Source organism: Ranitomeya variabilis, chromosome 1 (assembly GCF_051348905.1).
Source record: "Ranitomeya variabilis isolate aRanVar5 chromosome 1, aRanVar5.hap1, whole genome shotgun sequence".
NCBI lineage: Eukaryota > Metazoa > Chordata > Amphibia > Anura > Dendrobatidae > Ranitomeya > Ranitomeya variabilis.
The window spans coordinates 915,202,191-915,223,452 of record NC_135232.1 but is presented as its reverse complement, the minus strand read 5'-3'; the positions used below and the strand labels follow the sequence as shown (position 1 = coordinate 915,223,452).

Here is a 21,262-nt window from a genome sequence, read left to right as displayed (position 1 = left end):
TTAAAAGAGCAGACTTGTTGATTTAAAAAGTGGCTGATGCTTGAAATCATTGTCTTTTGTTAACCACGATTATCTTCAAGGAAACATGTGCTGTCATAATTGATTTGCATCAAAAAAGCTTTACAGGCAAGGATATTGCTGCTTCCTGTAAGATGGCCCCTACAAAAAAACATTAATTGGTTCATCAACTTCATAGAGAGCGGTTTAAATTGTTGTGAAAAAGATTTCGGGAAGCCCAAGTTCCAGGATTAGAGACGAGTATCGCTTTGCGCAACCCAGGTTAAAGACACTCTCTGGCCGTGGACAGGAGCTCTTCGAATTTCCTACGCTCTCGAGTTCCTCTGTGTGGCATTTGATTAGTCAGCTTTGTGTGACTTCATCTGTGTGACCTACAGGTGACAACGCACCAGCCTGACAAATCACAAGCAGAGTCTGATCCTGGAAGCAAAAGAAAATTTACTCAGCTCCTATCCACAGCCAGAGAATCATAGAATGATAGAGTTGGAAGGGACCTCCTGGGTCATCTGGTCGAACCCCCTGCACAAAGCAGGATTCCCTAAATAATCCCAGACAGATGTCTGTCCAGCCTCTGTTTGAAAACTTCCATGGAAGAAGAACTCACCACCTCTCGTGGCAGCCTGTTCCACTCATTGATCACACACACTGTCAAAAAGTTTTTCCTAATATCTAACCTGTGTCTCCTCCCATTCAGTTTCATCCCATTACTTCCTTGTGCAAATGAGAATAAAGATGATCCTTCTACAATGTGACAGCCCTTGAGATATTTATAGACAGCTATTAGGTCTCCTCAGAGAACTAACGTAAACAGTGGACTAGGGTTGGCCAATCAACCTTCTCATTTTCAACCAAGGCAGTTTTCTAAAAACAGGGTTCAGCTATGGAATCTGTTCAAAACCACTACAGAGCTTGCTCAGGAACGGCAGCAGGCAGGTGACAATGCATCTGCACGTACAGTGAGGGGGAAGCTGGCCTTGTGTCAGAAATGACCAAAAATGCCAACATATATAAAAGACTTATGCATAATATAGTGTGTATAGGGCAGCACGGTGGCTCAGTGGATAGCACTGCAGCCTTGCACACATCTGAAAAAGTAGATCACTATGAACAACGCAGTTCCAACCACAAGCGCTATATACTCCTTGCATATTCAGAGTCTAGTGAGGACTCAGATCCAGATGTATGAGGTCTATTCCTGAATCCACTCCGGGTTCAATAAGATAATATTTGTGCGTGACATTATCTTTCCACCTTGGCATATACCATCTAGAGTCCTATCTACCCAGCTTCTGATCAATCCATGAGGATGAGTTACTATATGACAAGAGTATTCTCTGCGCCTAAACTGGTGAACTGAACATAGACACTTTTCACACAGCATGTGGTGCACACATGGGAAGCATTTGTCTGATTTTTCAATCACATCCACACACAGTACTTCTGTACTTTCTCGCTCCTCACATTTTATAAAAATGCTCTAGTGCCAATGGACAAAAACATAAATCACATCTATTTATCGAATCTCTTACTTGGTTCACTATATCCTCTAATTCATTTCCTATCTGAGTACGGGATTGTATACAAAAATGAGCATTTATGTCCACATAGATTGTTTTCACGTGCTCTTTCCCACTTCACTACAAACTCCCACCCGGTACCTTCCTGTAAGTTTTTTCAAGTAGCAACTAACCAGAGAGTTTTATCTACTCACTGCTTTTAATGAGAAGGCTATTTATATACTGAGCACACATCATTTAGTCTCCATACATCATGAGCGCTGGTCCGTACCCCAAAACACAGATTCAGCAATATATCAGAAACACAGTATAATCAGAACAGTTCAGCACAGCGCTATCAGTACTACTTATCAATTAACAACTGACAAGACACCAAAAACCTCAACTAATATAATTAACTAACCAAAAGCAGAATTAGAGTAATAAAACATACATAGTACAAATATAGCAGAGCATAGCAGAGCAGGATCAAGACACTTCTATTACAATATTTACAGTATTAACAAACATTGACATTGTTACAAACAGACAGACAGGAACCCTTATTATAGATACAGACAAAACAATGATGGAAAAACATCGTACTTCATAATTAAACAAAAACAATTGTTAACAGCACAAACAAACAACAGACCAAAACAGACAAAGACAAGCAAGAGACAACAAAACAAATAACAGATACTTTCCTTTTACCTGAGGGCTTTCCCGTTAGAAATCCCCAAAGACTGACTCTAGAAAGCCTCCTTTCCCGGAGAGAAAACTGTGAGAGTAATAAATCTACTCACTTACCCGGGATCTGATTTTCTGTTCAGGAGAGAGGCAGTCAATTGTTCAGTCTAAGATGAATGTCAAAGGAGAAATAATATCCCGCTGAAGGCCTCCAAGTTGTTAGAGAAGGGATTTCCAACCTACTCAGGTGTTCTGTCTTTTAGGCTACTTTCACACTAGCGTCTCAACGGGGGCAGCGGATGCAGTTTTTCAACGCATCCGCTGCCCCATTGTAAGGTCCGGGGAGGAGGGGGCGGAGTTCCAGCCGCGCATGCGCGGTCGGAAATGGCGGACACGTCGCACAAAAAAAGTTACATGTAGCGTTTTTTGTGCCGACGGTCCGCCAAAGCACGACGCATCCGTCGCACAACGGATGCGACGTGTGGCAATCCGTCGTAATGCGTCGCTAATGCAAGTCAATGGAGAAAAAACGCATCCTGCAAGCACTTTTGCAGGATGCGTTTTTTCTCCAAAACGACGCATTGCGACGGAGGCCAAACAACGCTAGTGTGAAAGTAGCCTTAGGTACCTACGCAATGAAGCAATAATCAGAGAGACACACGCTCGTTGTCTGTCCAAATAGTCTCTGGTCTTTATTTTTAGGGCTGGGCTTTTAAAGGCCCAAGATGAAAAGGAAATGCAGAGTTACATAATAAATTGGCACATATACATCCTGGGATACAAGATAGATTAGGTGAAAGAATGCGGGGAGTCTTTGCACATGCCTGCGGTTTTATGAGATGTTGGCTGAACATTGACATTTTTGGGTGTTTTCGGACATAACAGAATCTGGGCAATAACAACCAGACGTCCTTGACATTTTCTGGGAATTATTGACCACTGTTATGTAAGATACCCGGGAAATGAGACTCAGATGATAACATTGTGCAATACTTTGTTTTTCTGTTATTTTCCTGATATTTAACAAGATGAAGATTAACCATTTCTTTAACAGGTCAAATCCCACCAAGGACAACATCTGCAAGGAGTTTGTATGTTCTCCCCATGTTTGCGTGGGTTTCCTCCGGGTTCTCCGGTTTCCTCCCACATTCCAAAGACATACTTGATAGGGAATTTAGACTGTGAGCCCCATCGGGGATGATAATGTGTGCAAACTGTAAAGCGCTGTGGAATATGTTAGTGCGAGATAAAAATAAAGATTATTATTATTATTATTAACAGAGAACAACAACCTTTTCTCCACAAAAAACATCAACTATAGACTGCAGGAAGAACAAGGTCTGTACTGTAGTGGACAAGGATATTTACTGATGAAGCCCCTTTCAGGCTGTTTAGGATATCTGAAAATTTATTGCAGAAAAAATGAGAGGACCGACCATAAGTCAAGTATTGTTCCAGGAGTACATCATCCTGAGACCATTCAAGTGTTGGGTTGTTTTTCATCCAAGGGAATAGGCTTATACTAAAAATTTATCCTAGGAACAATGCCAGGAATAAAGAATGGTATCTAAACATCCTGCAAGATCAGTGTCTCTCAACGATCATGCAGGAATTTGGTGATGAACAATGCATTTTCCAGCATGATGGCGCACCATGTCACAAGGCAAAGTGATAAGTAAGTGGTTCGGTGAACAAAACTTTGAAAATTTGGGTCCACTGCCAGGAAATTCCCCAGACCTGAATCTCACTGAGAAACTGTGGTCAATCCTCAACAAGAGGGTGAAGAAAAACACAGAAATTGTGAAACGAAGTACTGACAATAGGTTGTCATCATTTCTGATTTGGTCCAGTCTGTGATATAGAGTTTGGCAAGGTGTATTGAATAATTGAAAAATAAGGGTCAATACTGTAAATACTTATGAAATACTTATAATTTTAAGTATATAACAAAGGGATGAATCCCTAATACACTTCAAGGGAAGGCTTACATTCCGGCAATATGTGACCAGTAAGAGGGACAGGTGCAGAATTTAAAAAGTACAAGCTGTGCGCGTGCACCTCAGGGTACATAGGTTTGGTGTTTATGAAGGGAGGGACACCTGGGATTAACCCCCTGAATATCCACCTGTCCTCAGGAGCGAGTGGGGAAATTGTGTAGGAATTATTGCATCCACTGATGGATAAGGGTTAACACGTCTGCGTAGATAACTTCTACACCAGCATCCCATTCTTCAAATCCCTCTGACAGCTACTGCAGCATGCAGTACTGTGTGCAAAAATCAGAGAGGCCTCCCTAGGATGCTAAGGGTATGTGTCCACGTTCAGGATTGCATCAGGATTTGGTCAGGATTTTCCATCAGTATTTGTAAGCCAAAACCAGGAGTGGAACAATTAGAGGAAAAGTATAATAGAAACACATGCACCAATTCTGCATTTATCATCCACTCCTGGTTTTGGCTTACAAATACTGAGGTAAAATCCTGACCAAATCCTGATGTAATCCTGAACGTGGACACATACCCTAACTGGGCAGCTGCTCATAAAGGGAGAGAGCCGAGCCCAATGTACCGACAACATGCTGGTGGTCAAGTACAAAAGGGATGTCCTTTTACTGACAATACATGTTAATGGCAGCAACCCCACCGCTGTATGAGGTACCACTACACAAATCACCAAGCCAAAATGTGTCCTGGAGTACAATAAGAACATGGAGGAGTTGATCTCTGATATCAAGTCCTCCAGCCCTGTAGGGCCATGAGGAAAGCCAAGGGGTTTTACAAAAAGCTGGCCGTGCACATGTACAGATGGCAATGTAGAACGCTTACATGCTATCATGATGTGCAAGCCAGACTGGAACATTCCTTCAGTTACCGGAGGTTGTGATCAAGGCCCTAGCATTTGTTTATCAGAAGGGGAAGGGCCCAGTACTTCCGGAACTGAAAAAGCTCGTATAGTATCAGGGCAACATTTTCCCGTGAGGTCTCCAATCTGGAAAGAAAGGAAGGTCACAAAGAAAAATGCAAAGTCTGTTACAGAAGGGGGGAAAAGAAAGGATACAATTTTTCAGTGTGACACATGCACCAACAAACCTGGTCTGTGCATAAATGAATGTTTCCACCAATCCCTGGACTAATAAAATTAATTCTGACTAATTTATTGCATGACTGGATGCACTCTATATACAACTTAAGTATGCCAACCTGATGCACTCTACACAACACCAATGCCAATCTGATGTACAAAACTCGCACATGCCACCATTATAAAATTTACACACTAGGAAGACCTTATATTAATTCCAATATAGGGTCACTTATGGGGTGGGGTTCTTTTATTTTGGCACCTTAAGGTCCCAATCTAATTGTTTTCCATGTTCACAGTTCAACGTTGTAAAATTCTGTGAAGCATATGTGGGTTCAAGGTGCTCACCAACGTCTAGATACATTCCTTGAAGGATCTCGTTTCCAAAATAGGGTCACTGCCACGGTTTTAAACACATCAGGAAGTCTTCAAAGATGACATGGCATCCGCTGTAAATTACAGCCAATTTAGTATTCCAAAAGTCAAACCGTGATCCTTCCCTTCCGAACACTGCCGTGCCCAAACAGTAGTTTCCCAACACATACTGCCTGTGTACTCAGGAGAAATTGTATAACAAACTTTGGGGATTCATTTTCTCCTTATGAAAATAAAAAAAACTGGGGCTACAAAAAATGCGGGGGAAAATAAACTTTTTGAATGTGGTTTTGAGGACTTTAAGGGATGCAGTTTTTAAAATGGTGTCACTTTTGGGTATTTTCTGTCACATAGGTCCCTCAAAGTATCTTTATACATGACGTGGCTCCTAAAAAAAATGGATGATAATCTTAAACTATTCTTACTAAGAAAAACAAAAAAATGTTTCAACAATGATGTTGATGTAAAGTAGACCTGTTGTAAATGTTATTAACTATTTTGTGTGATATCACTCTCTCGTTTAAGATCATAAAATTTAGAAGTTTAAAAATCGAGACATTTTTACCAAAGTTCTGATATTTTCACAAATAAGCATAAAAAATGACCTAAATTTACTACTAATATGAAGTTCAAGGTGTCACACACAAAAACAAAACAAAACACAACCTCAGAATCATTAGGATCCATTTAAGTGTTCCATAGTTATTTCTGCATAAAGTCACACTGGTAAGAAATGTAAAATTTGACCTAGTCAGTAAGGTGAAAACAGGCTTCTGGGTGAAGGAATTAAACATAGAAACATCTGGCTAGAAAAATAATCTAAAAAACACTGAAGCACTGAACTTTGTGAAAAACAAAATTTGTGTTAAGAATTCACACTTTTGGCCAAAATTGTACAACACATCCTACACTAACTACACAAGAATACATAAAAAAAATCATATTGTCTAAAGATTTAAACTTGCAATTAATTCTCACCTGTGGTTACGGTCTCTTTAAGCTCAAGTTCCATTCGCTGCATTTGTGCAAATTGGTGTAAAGCAGAAACTGAATTAAATTCGCCAAGTTTATACTTCATAATGAACTCTTTCGGAATTTTTTTAGGTGCCAATGACAATTTTGGTGGATGTAGAATCATCTCTGCCAAAAATGGCTCAGGATAGTTCCCTGGATAAATTGGTTATGCAAGAGTGAGAAGTAACACAGGTGTGAGAGACTAGAATATCAAGACAATGGAAAGGGAGGAAGAGTGAATGTTTATGGGAAAATTCGCACAACCGTTTAATTCTTACGAGGATCGCAAGCAATGTTCGGAATGGCCGACAGCTCTCCTGACCAGAGAGTGACAACATGAATTTCTATGCAGTGGTCACGCTTAGGTCGAGAGAACCACCAGAAAGTCCGAGCATTGCGATCCCTGTCCACGTAATACAGCCGTGTGATTATTCCCAGCAGTTCTTAAAGGGGTACTCAAGGGAGAAGGGTGGGAAGGACTCACCCTCTCGTTACATGCTACAGTGAAGGACACATCAGGGGGCTGGCTGCTGCCATTAAAACCCAGAAGCAGGCCAGACCCCTCTCTTCTCGCACTGGCTGTTGCAATAGGGAGCTTCACAATCTTGGGTGACCCATTTTCCAAGACAGAGGGGCCTGCAGCTCCTGTCACACTGAATTACAAGTGTTCAGAAGATAATAGAAGGGCACTGAGCATCTTTATAGTTTATGAACGCAGGGACTGTACAGAATTTTTTCCTATCTCCCCAGAGTACCTCTTTAACTCGTAAGTACATGGAGAAAGCAGGTCTACTCTTGAAAATAAAAATAAGATAAAGCTAAACTTGAACCTGACAGAATATAAAAGACATAAAAATAAATAATTTTTACTGAATGATTACACAGCTGTAGTCAATATTATTTGCACCCAACTACTAAATACACTGTAAAAATATTATTATTTTGTGAAAATATTTGAATAAATACAGTGTGCTTTGAAAAAGTATTCATACCCCTTACAGGCTTTCCACATTTTTTTATTGGTATTTTATGTGTTATACCAACAAAAAGTAGCAAGTATTTGTGAAATGTAAGAGAAATGCTACATGGTTTAATTATTTTAAGAATATAAATATGAAAATCGTGACAAGCATTTGTATTTAGCCCTTTGAAGTCAGATACCCCAAAATGAAAATCCTGAATGACCAAATACCTCTAGAAGTCATATAATTAGTAAATTTGAGTATACCTTTATTCTATTCTCAGTATAACTACAGCTGTTCTGTGAAAGCCTCAGGGGTTTGTTTGAAAAGATTAGGGATCAAACAGCATCATGAAAACTAAGGAACACACCAAACAGGGATAAAGTTGTTGTGTCCAGCAAACATGGTTAGGTTTTTAATCCATTTCAGACAATGGACGTAATGATCTGTCCATGTGCCCTGGGTCTATGTGACCATGGACGGATCATTACATCATCAGGTGCGCTGGCGATCGCCGCCGGTTGTCAGCCGATTCTGACAGCTGTGGTGTAGTGACCCCTGTGGCAGCTAGGGGGCGCTGTGTGTGCTCCTTGGGATATGCATGGAGGCATATCTGTTGTTATAATCGTGGTGAAACAGTGACTAGCAGTGTTGTGAATGGCCGATGTGTGTTGCAGAGGGAGTCTGCGTGGTAAGTCTGATGTAATGTTGTTGTTCTGGGACCTGTAGTCCCTCGGGAGTGTGTATATCTATAGTGTAGTTGTAAGGGAGATTTACTAGGCTAGTTGTGTGAGATGGGCGGGACAAACTAGCCACACATGCACGCTCCCACCTGTGGGAGTGGTTGGGACTATATAATGTGACTGAGGGATGGTCACAAGGGCTCTGAGTGTGGATCTGAATGGTCTGTGCTGGAAGGCCCTGGAGAGAGCTCCATGTGTTGGGAGTGTCGGCTCCCTGAAGAGCACATGGCGGGGGCTCTGGACCTCGCACAGACCAGACTGTGGAACGGATGGAGATCCGTGTTGTACTGACCGGGGTCAGAGTGAGAATGTCGGAAGGATGCCTCTGAGGAGGAGAGGTATCCGAGAACCTGTGCAGCCATGGCAGGTAATGAATGGAGATTTGTGTTGTACTGACCGGGGTCAGAGAAAAGGAAAGACAGAGTGTGAATGTCTGCAGGCCTCTAAGGAAGAGAGGTATTCGAGAACCTGTGTGGCACCCACAGGTAACGGATGGAGATCTGTGTTGTACTGACCGGGGTCAGAGTGAAAGAGAGAGAGACATTGTGTCTGGGGCACCTCGGAGGCCAAAAGGTGTCCAGGAACCCGTGAAGGTTGCCAACGGGTAACGGTCTGAAAACTGTGTGTAATGCTGACCGGGGTCAGAGACAAACTGTGGTAAAGTTGAATATGTCCAGATACTGTTCAAGCTGTTACTAAGTTCCTGTGGATGTGGTTTATGTTGTGTGAAATAAACCTAAGAGACTGTGTTTTTGATAGAAAACCGTGCCCTAGTGCGTTATTCCCATGCCAAGCGAGTGTCCCCCAAGACACCTAGTAGGCGCTATGCTACACAGCCAACAACCGGGTCACCAGAGCTAGGAAAATTGCTGATCATTCGAAGGCTGACAGTTTCTATAAGCATGCAGATGCTGCTTCATCTCCATGTTACAGAAGCCATCAGACTGCAAAAAAAGATTGTCCCATAGTGGGACTAAGTAAAAAAAAAAGTTTGAAAAATGTATAAAAAAAATAAATAATGTACATTCTAGCTCTAAAAAATAAATATTTGAATGAAAAACAAAAGTACACATATTTGGTATCGCCGCGTCCGCAACAACCAGACCTATAAATCTGTCCCACTAGTTAACCCCTTTAGTGAATGCCATAAAAAAGGGCAAAAACAATGCTTTATCATACCGTCGAACAAAAAGTGGAATAATACACGATCAAAAAGACAGATATAAATAAACATGGTACTGCTGAAAACATCATCTTGTCCCGCGCAAAAAACAAACCACTGTACAGCTCCATCAACAGAAAAATAAAAAAGTTATAGCTCTCAGATGCAAAAAGTTGTTTTTATTTTTTCTATAAAATAGTTTTAATTATTTTAAAGTGCCAAAACATAAAAAAAGATATAAATGAGGTATCGCTGTAATTGCCCTGACCCGAAGAATAAAACTGCCTTATCAATTTTACCACACACGGAACGGCAAAACCCCTCCATCCCCAAAAGAAATTCATGAATTGATGTTTTTTGTTCATTCTGCCTCCCAAAAATCAGAATAGAAAGCGATCAAAAAATGTCATGACAGAAAACGGTACCAATAAAAACGTCAACTCGTCCCGCAAAAAACAAGACCTCACATGACTGCGCGCCAAAATATGGAAAAATAAGGATTTTTGTGTACTCACCGTAAAATCCTTTTCTCCGAGCCAATCATTGGGGTACACAGACCGTGGGTGTTATGCTGCTGCCACTAGAAGGCTGACATTAAGTATTAGAGTGGCTAGCTCTGAAAACTCGCCTGAATGATGTGACCGCCACGAAAAAAGGCGAACATCCATGACAGTAAAGTTAGCAACATCATGAAATGGATCAAAAGGAGTCTCTTGTAAGACCCCCAGCATCAGTTAAAGGGAACCTGTCACCTGAATTTGGCGGCACAGGTTTGTGGTCATATGGGCGGGGTTTTCGGGTGTTTGATTCACCCTTTGCTTACCCGCTTGCTGCATGCTGGCCGCAATATTGGAGTGAAGTTCATGCTGTGTCCTCCGTAGTACAAGCCTGCGCAAGGCAATCTTGCCTTGCGCACGCGCAGTATGCTTTGCCCAACTGCGGGCAAAGCCGAAAAGCATTAGTGCGCATGCGCCGGCACACTATGTCCCGGAACACAGCGAAATACTTCCGGGACATTAGTGCGCATGCGCCGGCGCACTATGTCCCGGAAGTATTTCGCTGTGTTCCGGGACATAGTGTGCCGGCGCATGCGCACTAATGCTTTTCGGCTTTGCCCGCAGATGGGCAAAGCATACTGCCCGTGCGCAAGGCAAGATTGCCTTGCGCAGACGTGTACTACGGAGGACACAGCATGAATTTCACTCCAATATTGCGGCCAGCAAGCAGCCAGCGGGTAAGTAAAGGGTGAATCAAACACCCGAAAACCCCGCCCATATGACCGCAAACCTGTCCCGCCAAATTCAGGTGACAGGTTCCCTTTAAGGTCACCAAGATCTAGCAGTATGCGATAGGGAAGTACCTCATGTGAAACTCCCTGTGTGAAAGTCCTTAGTTGCCATTTTGTTGCAATAAGACCGAGAAGGCCAAAATCTGGACTTTCGGCAAGCCAAGCGCCCGGCCTGAACCCACATTGATTTGAAACTAAAAATGGGGAAGGCATCCGAGATCCCTGCCCCAAACAAAATGCGTACTGAGGCGGGCTTACAAGCACTAGTCGCTGATGTTGTGATTGTCCCGCCTGGGTCAGAACCCAGGATTCAACAGCCAAGTTGAGAAACATGGGACCCCTGGCATCTAGTGACATAACGGTCCCTGTAGAGCAGATCTGGACAATCTGACAATCGCCAGAGACAGACAGCGACAAATTGTACTAGCTCCGCAAACAATGCCTGACATGGTCAGTCCGGATCGCCCGAGAATAGTGGGACCGTTTCCGCTTTTTAAAGACTCTCAGAAATGGCGAAAGAGGGGAAGCGGAACTGGCACTACAGAGAACCAGAGCATGCACTGCGATGGCTTTTGGATCTCGAGACCGAACTATGAACAAGTGCTTTGGCATTCTGTCTGAATGCCATCTGATCTACATCCGGAGTTCCCTAGCAAAAGCAGATCTTTTGGAAGACTTCCGGATGAAGTTCCCACTTGCCAGAGGCAAGACCTTGGCAGCTGAGGAAGTCTGCCACTCAGTTTTCTTGCACTGCCGAGATCACCGAGTGATTGATCTCTGCCACCAGAGAATCTGAGCGACCTCGGCCATAGCCGCCCGACTGCGGGTACCCCCCTTAATGATTGATGTACGCCGCGACACTATCTGATTGAATTCAGATTGGGTAACCCCGCCAGAAGACAGTGGAACTGCTATACAGCTAGCGCTCGAATCTCCAGAAACATTGATAGGGAGTTCCCGAGTTGACCGGCGGCTTTGAGCAGTGTGGTGACGCTCCCCAGCCCAGAAGACTGGAATTGGTAGTCACTACTAACCGTTAAACCGGAAGTTGAGGGAGGAGCTCAGAGTCCATCATCTGAGAGCCTGTCTGACCCAGAGCCAAGCTGAGCAAAGGTGATTGCTTCCATTGCCGCCACCATTTTTCCCAGAACCCTTATAGCAAATCGGATGGAATGAGGGGAAGAGTGACAAAGTGCACAAGCTCCCTGTTGGAGGGCCAAGGCCTTGCAACAGCAACCCTCTGGAAGGGTCCAGGATCCATCCTCAAAAAGGATATCCACTGGGATGAAAATGGGGAAGACTTGCTTAAGTTTATCAGCCAGCCCAGGCGAAAAAGGGTATCGCAAGTGATACAGACGGACTCAGCACAGTCCTGGAAGGACGGTCCCTTGATTAGAAATTAGTCCGGAAAGGGCAGGATGACTACGCCCCAAGAGTGTGACATGGACATGATGGCCACCATGACTCTTGAGAACACTCGGAGCAGTAGCAAGGCCTAAAGGCAAAATCGTGGACAATGCTTTTCCTGAATGGCGAAGCGCAGGAATTTTTGGCGAGGTGGAAAACTATCAGAAAGTGGAGGTAAGCAGCCCAAATGTCGGTGGATGCCAGCAACTCCACCCTTTTTCCATTGAGGTAATGACTAAATGGAAGGACCCCCTCCGAAAATGGTGGGCCTTGACAAACTTGTTAGAAGTTTGAGGTCCAGGATTGGTCTTACTTTTCCCGTCCTTTTATTTGGAACCTAGATCCTTGAGGTCTAGCCTGTCTTGGGAAGAAATAACGGGCCCGCCTGGATTGGTTCCAACTTTTTATCGAATAACCGACCACTCTGGTAAGAGAGTAATTTCAGACTTTTTTGGACAGAGTCCGCTTTCCATCATCTGAGCCATAATGCCCTTCTGAATGTAATGGCATTTGCTGCGGACAGCGCCGAGCAACTAGCCGCATCCACTTAGTCTCCCACTCAAGAGATTTGATTGGCCACTTGTACTGTCTGCAGGAGAAGGTTACGGTTCTGAATCGAAGTAGTTAAGGTCCCCGACCAGGAACCTGTTATGATCTGGTGGCCTAGGAGCAGCATGGGACGTACTCTGGAGAAGGTGGTACCTGTACTGACCTCAGACCCTGAACCTAACCCGCAACTAGAAGTAGCCGTGGAATGTACCTAACACTCCCTGGACATCTCGACACAGCCGGAGGACTAAATACCCCTAGAGATAGAAAAGGGAAAACTATCTTGCCTCAGAGAAAATCCCCAAAGGATAGACAGCCCCCCCACAAATATTGACTGTGAGAGGAGAGGGAAATAACATACGCAGACTGAAATCAGAATTTAGCAAAGGAGGCCACTTCTAGCTAAATAGAAAGGATAGGACAGAGTACTATGCGGTCAGTATTAAAACACTAGAAAATATCCACCACAGAAAATACAAAATCTCCACATCTAACTAAAGGCATGGAGGGTATATCTGCATCTCCAGAGATACCAGCTTGGCTAAACAAATCCTTATACAGACCAAGCTGGACAAGACAAAACATGGAAAAGAACTGAACAATAAGGCCCACAGCATGTGGACTGCAAAAATCAAGGCCAGAACTTATCTTTGATGAAATGAACAGCAAAGCAGGAGAGACCAGGCAGGGATGTGAATCCTCCAGGAACAATGGACAACTGGCACTGACTAAAGGGTCAAGCAAGACTAAATAGCCCAGTCAGAATTGCAAAAAGTGGACACACCTGATGAATGCTGCGATCCAGAGAAAGCAGCGCTACCACTTATAACCACCGGAGGGAGCCCAAGAGCAGAATTCACAACAGGAACCGATTGCTTTAGCTACCAATGCGGCGGCTAAGGAAGGGTAGAGCGCTGACCCGGAAAAACTGCCGGGTGGTAGAATGCGCAGCTGCATCCAGCAGTTCAGGATAAACTATCTCTTGCTGTCGCTGCTGTCTTTGGCGACACTCCATGTGCTCGTCTGTTAATGGTGTGGGAAGATCAGTGCCCTTTAAGGGACCCTTCGCCTCTAAAAATCAGTCCAGGCATGGCATCCTATGCAGTGCATCGCTTATCCGGACACTCCCTATTCGGGTGACTGAAAAATGTTCTATGAGGGAATTTAGTCCTTTTGAAGGACAGTGCGTGATCCAGAGTAGAACCAGAGTCCTTGTCAACCTACAGAGTGCGGATGACGGTCTCAATAAAAGAGTCCACCGTTTTCAGGAAAAAAACTGGCAAATGCAGATCCTGGAAAACCAGAGGCTTCTGTCCTGTGAAGCGTTCTTTCTGTGCCGCTGAATAATGTCCTGAAATTCAGGATGGTTGGTGAACATCTTATGCAAATGTTTAATCCTGTTAAAGGATACCGCGTTAGCTGGAAAAGAGATTCGGCCACCTTCAGGGTTTGGTTGGCGGCTTCAACGAGATTATCTACCATCACTTGATTCTCAGGTGAGTTCTGATCAAGAGAATTGTCAGACTTCCACTCAGAGTCCTGGTCGCTGCAAACCCGTGGGTGACGGGGAGCGAGAAGTGAAGCTTACGGACGCCGAGGTGCAGGAGGCCCCGAGAGAGATACTATGAGTATGTTTTCTATCCGTCCTAGTATTCTGTGCCTCAGATCAGCCCGTGTAGGCCAACGATTCCCGTGTAGAAGAAGGACCTTGTTAGACAGGCAGGCAGATGCCTCGACTTGTCGAGGGGTCCCGGAAGGGCTCAATCGCTTTAGTCAGTGAGGCCCTGGACTGCAGCAGTAACAAAACTCACTCAGTGGGACTAGGTGCGCTAGGATCTGTAACGGTGGAGGGCTCCTTATCCTTCACAGAGTAATTACTCTGTCCCCGGGATAGCAAGGACTGACCAGAGGTGCATGTGGCAAAAAATACGGTATGAGTTTTATTAGACAGAGTACCCCCGTATGTTCTGGCTCTGCTGAATGCGCCCAATGAGAAGGGTAATGCCCAGAATGTACTATGGGGAAAGTGGCCAATGGGAAAAAATGATGCCCAGGATCACAGTGCAGCTCTTACCCCTGTCCTGTGCCTGGATGGAAAGAATCCTCCCGCTGCTGGAGCCCAGTCTGCAGAGCGCAGCCAGAAGCCTGAGAATGGACGCCGGGAAAAGAGAAAAAAGCGCTGAGGGAGTGGGCAGAGCTTCCAACTTGCGGTCTACCTCAGGCCGAAGCCGGGGAGAAAAGTTGTGGACACCGGGAGCAGGAAGAGAGGGGGCGGAGCCGGCTGAGCGCACACGAACAAGTGGCCGGCGCATGTCCGCTGGGTATCCGCAGTGCATCAGGAGCCCTCGTACCGAACCCGACCCTTGTCATTCACCGATCGAATGTCAGGGGAGCCCGCTGTGAGGAGCTGCAGAGCGCGACCGCTCTGTTGCAGGTCAGGTGCCGTTGATTTTTGGACGGTGCAGGAACCCTCCATCCTTCATAGGGAGGTGGAGAGGGACCGTCCCCCTCCTTGTACCATCCGCTTTCAACAGTGGTGGTGCAGTGTGGGCTGCTCGGACACCACTAGGTGGGCCTCTGTACATCCAAGGGTTTAATCCCCGAGGATGAGACAGGGCTGAATGTCCAGCAATAAGCCTGGCTGGGGAAGAGGGTACATGGAGGTGACACTCCATGTGCTCGTCTGTTAAAGGTGTGGGCAGATCAGTGCCCTTGAAAGCAGGGCTTTTTCAGACCACTTAGAGCAAAAACTATATTTATTAGAATACAATTAGAATATAGCAAATAACTTTTATAAACTTTTTTAAACTCTTGTAAGTAAATATGCAATAAACACTGTTATGCAGTTAATAAGAAGAAATCTATAAATTAGTCCTCAGAAAAAGTATTGCCTCTGTCAGATCCTCCTTCATGGATGCCCTCAAATCTGATGTAATTAATTATTTTGAGAGCAGAGAACAACCTCTCTACACTAACTTTGGTTGGTGGCAAAGCAGTAACCACTCGGGCAACATCTCTGACAATGTCAGGATACAGAGGAATCGCTTGTTGCACTGTTATTTTTGATGAACGGTCAAATTTCTCAATTTCTTTTAGTGCACATGAAAAATTCTGCTGAAATGTACTGGCTGTGTGCTTTGATGGGGATGACTCTTCTTCTATGCGGGAACGCTTTGCACGGTCCTTGTGATCCAAATATTTTTCGAAATTAAATTCTTCATCAGTTGATGAGGGTGAAGATGTGGCAGGAGGACCAAATTCTTCTTGTTCCTCCTGACTGTTCTGCAACCCTTTCATCCTTACTGCTATTTCAAACAGAGCTTCTTTTCCTTTAGTTAGCTGTTGATCATCTAGAAGAATCCGATGTATTGGGTCTACATAAACAGCTGCCAAAAGAATGTTATTTTGTAATAGTAGCTCCTCTCTCCATTTCATTGATGTAGCAATGCCACTTGCAATTAACCCTCCTCTTTGGGACAGGCGAAACATCAGGTTCTTCCACTCCTTTAAGAAAATACCTGGAGTTAAGTCCTCTGCTTGTAATTTTTTGGTCACTGTAAATGGGTGCTCTAGCAATTTTGCCAGCTCAGTCACCTGATTCCAGACTTTCATTTAGCGTCAGTTGAGGGTTAGCGATGTCTACAAGAAAGGTTTTCCGTTCAACCAAGCGCTGAATCATTAAGTAAGTACTGTCCCATCGTGTGGCTTGATCAATAATTGCCCCTTTTCCAGCACGTCTCTTCAAAATTGAGTCAAATTTAGGGGTTCTGGCAACAGTAGCCAATTTTCTCACCTTGCCAATCAGTGCAGCAGCTTGTCCTTCTTGCAGACTGTCTCTTATAGCCAGCTGTAGCGTATGCACAACACAGCGCATGTGATGAATGAAAGAACGTATTGACACAGTTTCAACAAGATCATCTAAACTATCATGTTCACGCAAAAGAGAAACAATTGACCGGCACTGAAGGAGCTGTCATAAATTACCCCAGCTGCGGGATTGAATCCTGAAGGCTAGACGGACTAAGCTTCCACTGAAGATAGGGAGGTGCTTTGCAAATGAAGTAGGCAATCCATATGTATGCGTAGAGACAAAAAAAATGCAGCACTCACCCGAATTCTTCAACTGTGTAAATGTCCTTTATTCTACATGACAAGTCATTCCAAACGTGGCACGATACAGGCTAAGGCATGAGAAGGGAGTGGGAGCATGCAGAGACAAGACAGACGACGGCCGTTTCGCGCAAAGGCGCTTCTACGGGTCCATGTCTCTACGAATACATAAACTATCATGTTGCTGTTCATCTGAAGCAACTTCAGTTTGCTCCTCAATTACAATACTGTGTTCCTCTATTTCAAACATTTCTGTGTCTGTGGACCCAGAATGTTCTTCTAGCTGCTGGTCACCATCATTACTCTCATTCATTAGCTTAATAGTACTTATCATATTTGAAGCATTGTCAGTTACGACAGAAAGAACTTGCTCTTTTTTTAAGTTCATAGTCTTGCAGAACCTTTTCCACCAAGACCTGGAGAAACTCACTGGTGTGATGAGCTTTGGTGTCCTTTACTGCCAATGTCTTGGTAACTATTTCATTTTTGTCACAAACAAATTGGACATTGATGGCAAAATAGTTCACTCTGTGACGTATGCAGGCATCCATTTTAAAGAAACAGAAAGAGTCCCTTGACAGTTTTTTTAAGTTCTTCCTTTTGTTTAAAAGCTTCTTCGATTACTAATTTTCTAATACTCTCTCTCTCCAGAGAAACACCAAGCTTGCGGGCCATTTCCCCATTCAGACACATAAAAGCTGGTCGTGAAAATAATGAAATAGGCACACTATCCTTTACAAGCTCTATGATCTGTTTTTTAAATGTATCTACTGTCATTGTCACAGTAACTTTGTCACTGACAAAATATCTTGCAACTGATGGCTGCAAAGTTCTCTGCTCCTTTGTTTGGCTGGAAGAGCTGGGCACTGGTTCATTGGTTTGGATGCAGTCTTTCTCATCCACTGCTTTCAGTATTTCTGGATGAAAGCGCTGTAAATGTCTCTTTAGATTAGAAGCTCTGGTAAGAGCATTTTTATCTTTGCCTGAATATGCACCCATCTTGGCTTCACAGCATTTGCTTTCGTCTGGATCATTTGTCATACACTGACAGACATAATGTTTTCTATCTTGAGTGATGGTGAAATGTTCAAATACAGCTGATTTAATGTGACGCTTCTTTGATATTCTCAGGTTTTTAATTCTGCATTCACAATCCAAATGACAATTGTTTTTCCTAAAAACAATTGTACAAAATTGCCAGGTCGTACAACTGATATAGTGGTCAGTAATACTGTTATTCCTCATGTACTCACAGTTAACTGATGCAAAGTTTGTTGAAAGGATAATAGTTCTGACAGTCTTCCTCTTCTGAGTAGCAGCTGTGAGATGCTTGGAAGATGCACACCTAGTAAACATCTAGAGGAGGAGCTTTACTACTAAGAATTTGCAACACATTTTCACTTTCAGTTTCATACATTGTAAGTAGGGGGGTTGGGGCACCATGAGGTTAACCAAGTAGAAGATTAGATAAGGGCAGTGGAGAACAGTGACACACAAGAAGTAAGAAATGTCTCTATCTCCACCAGAACTGCTTATCACTGTTGTTCATAGTTTGATAGAACATATATATTTGAGTAACATTTATAAAATTCATATGAAAGTTCAATTATGAAATATTAATACATTTTTTTTAAAGCTGGAGTCGGTACATTTCTACCGACTCCGACCAAAACTAACTCCGACTCCACAGCCCTGCTTGAAAGGACCCGTCACCCCTAAGAATCAGCTCAGGTGTGGCATTCCACGTCGCAGGAGAGGATACGGAGAGGCTGCACTCTCCGTGCTCGCCTGTTGGTGGTTCGGGGAGATCGGAGCTTTGAAAGGATCTGTCACCCCTCCATTGTAAAAAATAAAATAAAAAATGTAAAAAGTAAAATAATAAAAAGAGTTTTTGGTCTGAATAGCAGACCCGTCCGTGTGCCTCCTACAGACACTAAGCAAGAACTGGTTCTCTGACGCCCCCCTTGAGGAAGGTTGATCCGAAACACGCGTCGGGAGGGTGGGGACGACGTGGTGCAGCACTGTTCATCTCTATCAAGTTGGTATGTTATTTTAGCATATATGCCTTGTCTATGTAATTATGCTGTATACACCTGTTGAGTATTAGGTAGATATTATATGGTACTGCTCTTGTATGTTGATGGACATCTGTTTATATGCACTTTGTTTACTGGAGTAGTTATTTATTACTTTTTTTCATGATGCCTGTACCGCTCTGTCCCCCATTAGGCAGTTTAGGTGTGTTTGCCAATTTAAGCTTTTGCTGTCACTTTTTGACCATTGTAATTTGTATTAACATGTAATAAAGTTCGTATTCACTATTTTTGGACCAGTACACTGTCCTGTCTGTGGTGTTCTAGCCAGCAGGAGGGTGTATACTGTAGGGGAGGAGTTAACTTTCTTTGTAAGGGTATGTGCACACGATGCAGATTTAGTGCAGAATTGGTGCAGATCTGCAGCAGAAACGCTGCAGAACTGCACTGTGATTTACAGTACAATGTAAATCAATGTGAAAAAAAAAAGCTGTGCACATTGTGCAGAAAAATCTGCGCAGAAACGCTGCAGATTTCAAAGAAGTGCATGTCACTACTTTTGTGCAGTTCTGCAGCATTTCTGCACCCCTCCATTATAGAAATAAAATCTGCGCTAAAAACGCATAAAAAACGCAGCTGCGGATTCTGCCAGGAGATGCAGATTTTGTGCAGAAAATTCTGCACCTCTTTTCTTACGTGTGCACATAGCCTTATACTTAGTGCCAGCCTCCTAGCGGCAGCATAACACCCACAGTCTGTGTCCCCCAATGAGGCGAAGGAGAAAATATAGCTCTCAAAATGTTGTGATGCAAAAACTATTTTTTGCAATAAAAAGCGTATTTTAGCGTGTGACAGCAGCCAGACACAAAAACCCGATATAAGGCCTCTTTCACACGTCCTGGTATATCCGGAACCGGAGAGGTCAGTGTTCGTGTAATACTTGCGGCACATGTGTGGCATGTGTGTGCCGCATCAGTATCACAAGGACGAGTGCCAGGGAAGAAACGTTACAGTAAGGCCCCTTTCACACATCAATTTTTTGCTATCAGTCGCAATAAGTAAAATTTTGGAAAAAAAAATGAATCCGGTGCCTAATGCCGCCAGATCCGTTTTTCTCATAGACTTGTATTAGAGACTAGATGGTGGCCCGATTCTAATGCATCGGGTATTCTAGAATATGCATGTATGTATATAGCAGCCACATAGTATATAGCACAGGCCACGTGTATGTATATAGCAGCCACATAGTATATAGCACAGGCCACGTAGTATATAGGAGCCATATAGTATATACAGTTAGGTCCATATATATTTGGACAGAGACAACATTTTTCTAATTTTGGTTACAGACATTACCACAATGAATTTTAAACAAAACAATTCAGATGCAGTTGAAGTTCAGACTTTCAGCTTTCATTTGAGGGTATCCACATTAAAATCGGATGAAGGGTTTAGGAGTTTCAACTCCTTAACATGTGCCACCCTGTTTTTAAAGGGACCAAAAGTAATTGGACAATTGACTCCAAGGCTATTTCATGGGCAGGTGTGGGCAATCCCTTCGTTATGTCATTCTCAATTAAGCAGATAAAGGGCCTGAAGTTGATTTGAGGTGTGGTGTTTGCATTTGGAAGGTTTTGCTGTGAAGTAAACATGCGGTCAAAGGAGCTCTCCTTGCAGGTGAATCAAGCCATCCTTAAGCTGCGAAAACAGAAAAAACCCATCCGAGAAATTGCTACAATATTAGGAGTGGCAAAATCTACAGTTTGGTACATCCTGAGAAAGAAAGAAAGCACTGGTGAACTCATCAATGCAAAAAGACCTGGGCGCCCACGGAAGACTCGCAGAATAATCTCCATGGTGAGGAGAAATCCATTCACAACAGCCAACCAAGTGAACAACACCCTCCAGGAGGTAGGCGTATCAATATCCAAATCTACCATAAAGAGAAGACTGCATGAAAGTAAATACAGAGGGTTCACTGCACGGTGCAAGCCACTCATAAGCATCAAGAATAAAAAGGCTAGACTGAACTTTGCTAAAAAACATCTAAAAAAGCCAGCACAGTTCTGGAAGAACATTCTTTGGACAGATGAAACCAAGATCAACCTCTACCAGAATGATGGAAAGAGAAAAGCATGGCAAAGGCGTGGTACAGCTCATGACCCAAAGCATACCACATCATCTGTAAAACACGGCGGAGGCAGTGTGATGGCTTGGGCATGCATGGCTGCCAGTGGCACTGGGTCACTAGTGTTTATTGATGATGTGACACAAGACAGAAGCAGCCGAATGAATTCTGAGGTATTCCGAGACATACTGTGTGCTCAGATGCAG

General features: G+C 43.6%; 1 protein-coding gene across 7 annotated transcripts in view; it reads right to left on the bottom strand.

The window, feature by feature from the left end:
- ADAD1 (adenosine deaminase domain containing 1) overlaps window positions 1-21,262 on the bottom strand; it is a 245,787-nt gene that overhangs the window by 151,126 nt on the left and 73,399 nt on the right. For 4 of the 7 annotated variants that reach the window (XM_077279073.1, XM_077279069.1, XM_077279072.1 and 1 more), the window contains exon 3: window positions 6,639-6,827. The exons of the other annotated variants lie outside the window; for them this stretch is intronic. In XM_077279073.1, the coding sequence (XP_077135188.1) occupies window positions 6,639-6,827 (189 nt within the window). The remainder of the gene's footprint in view (window positions 1-6,638; window positions 6,828-21,262) is intronic. 7 annotated transcript variants of the gene reach the window in all.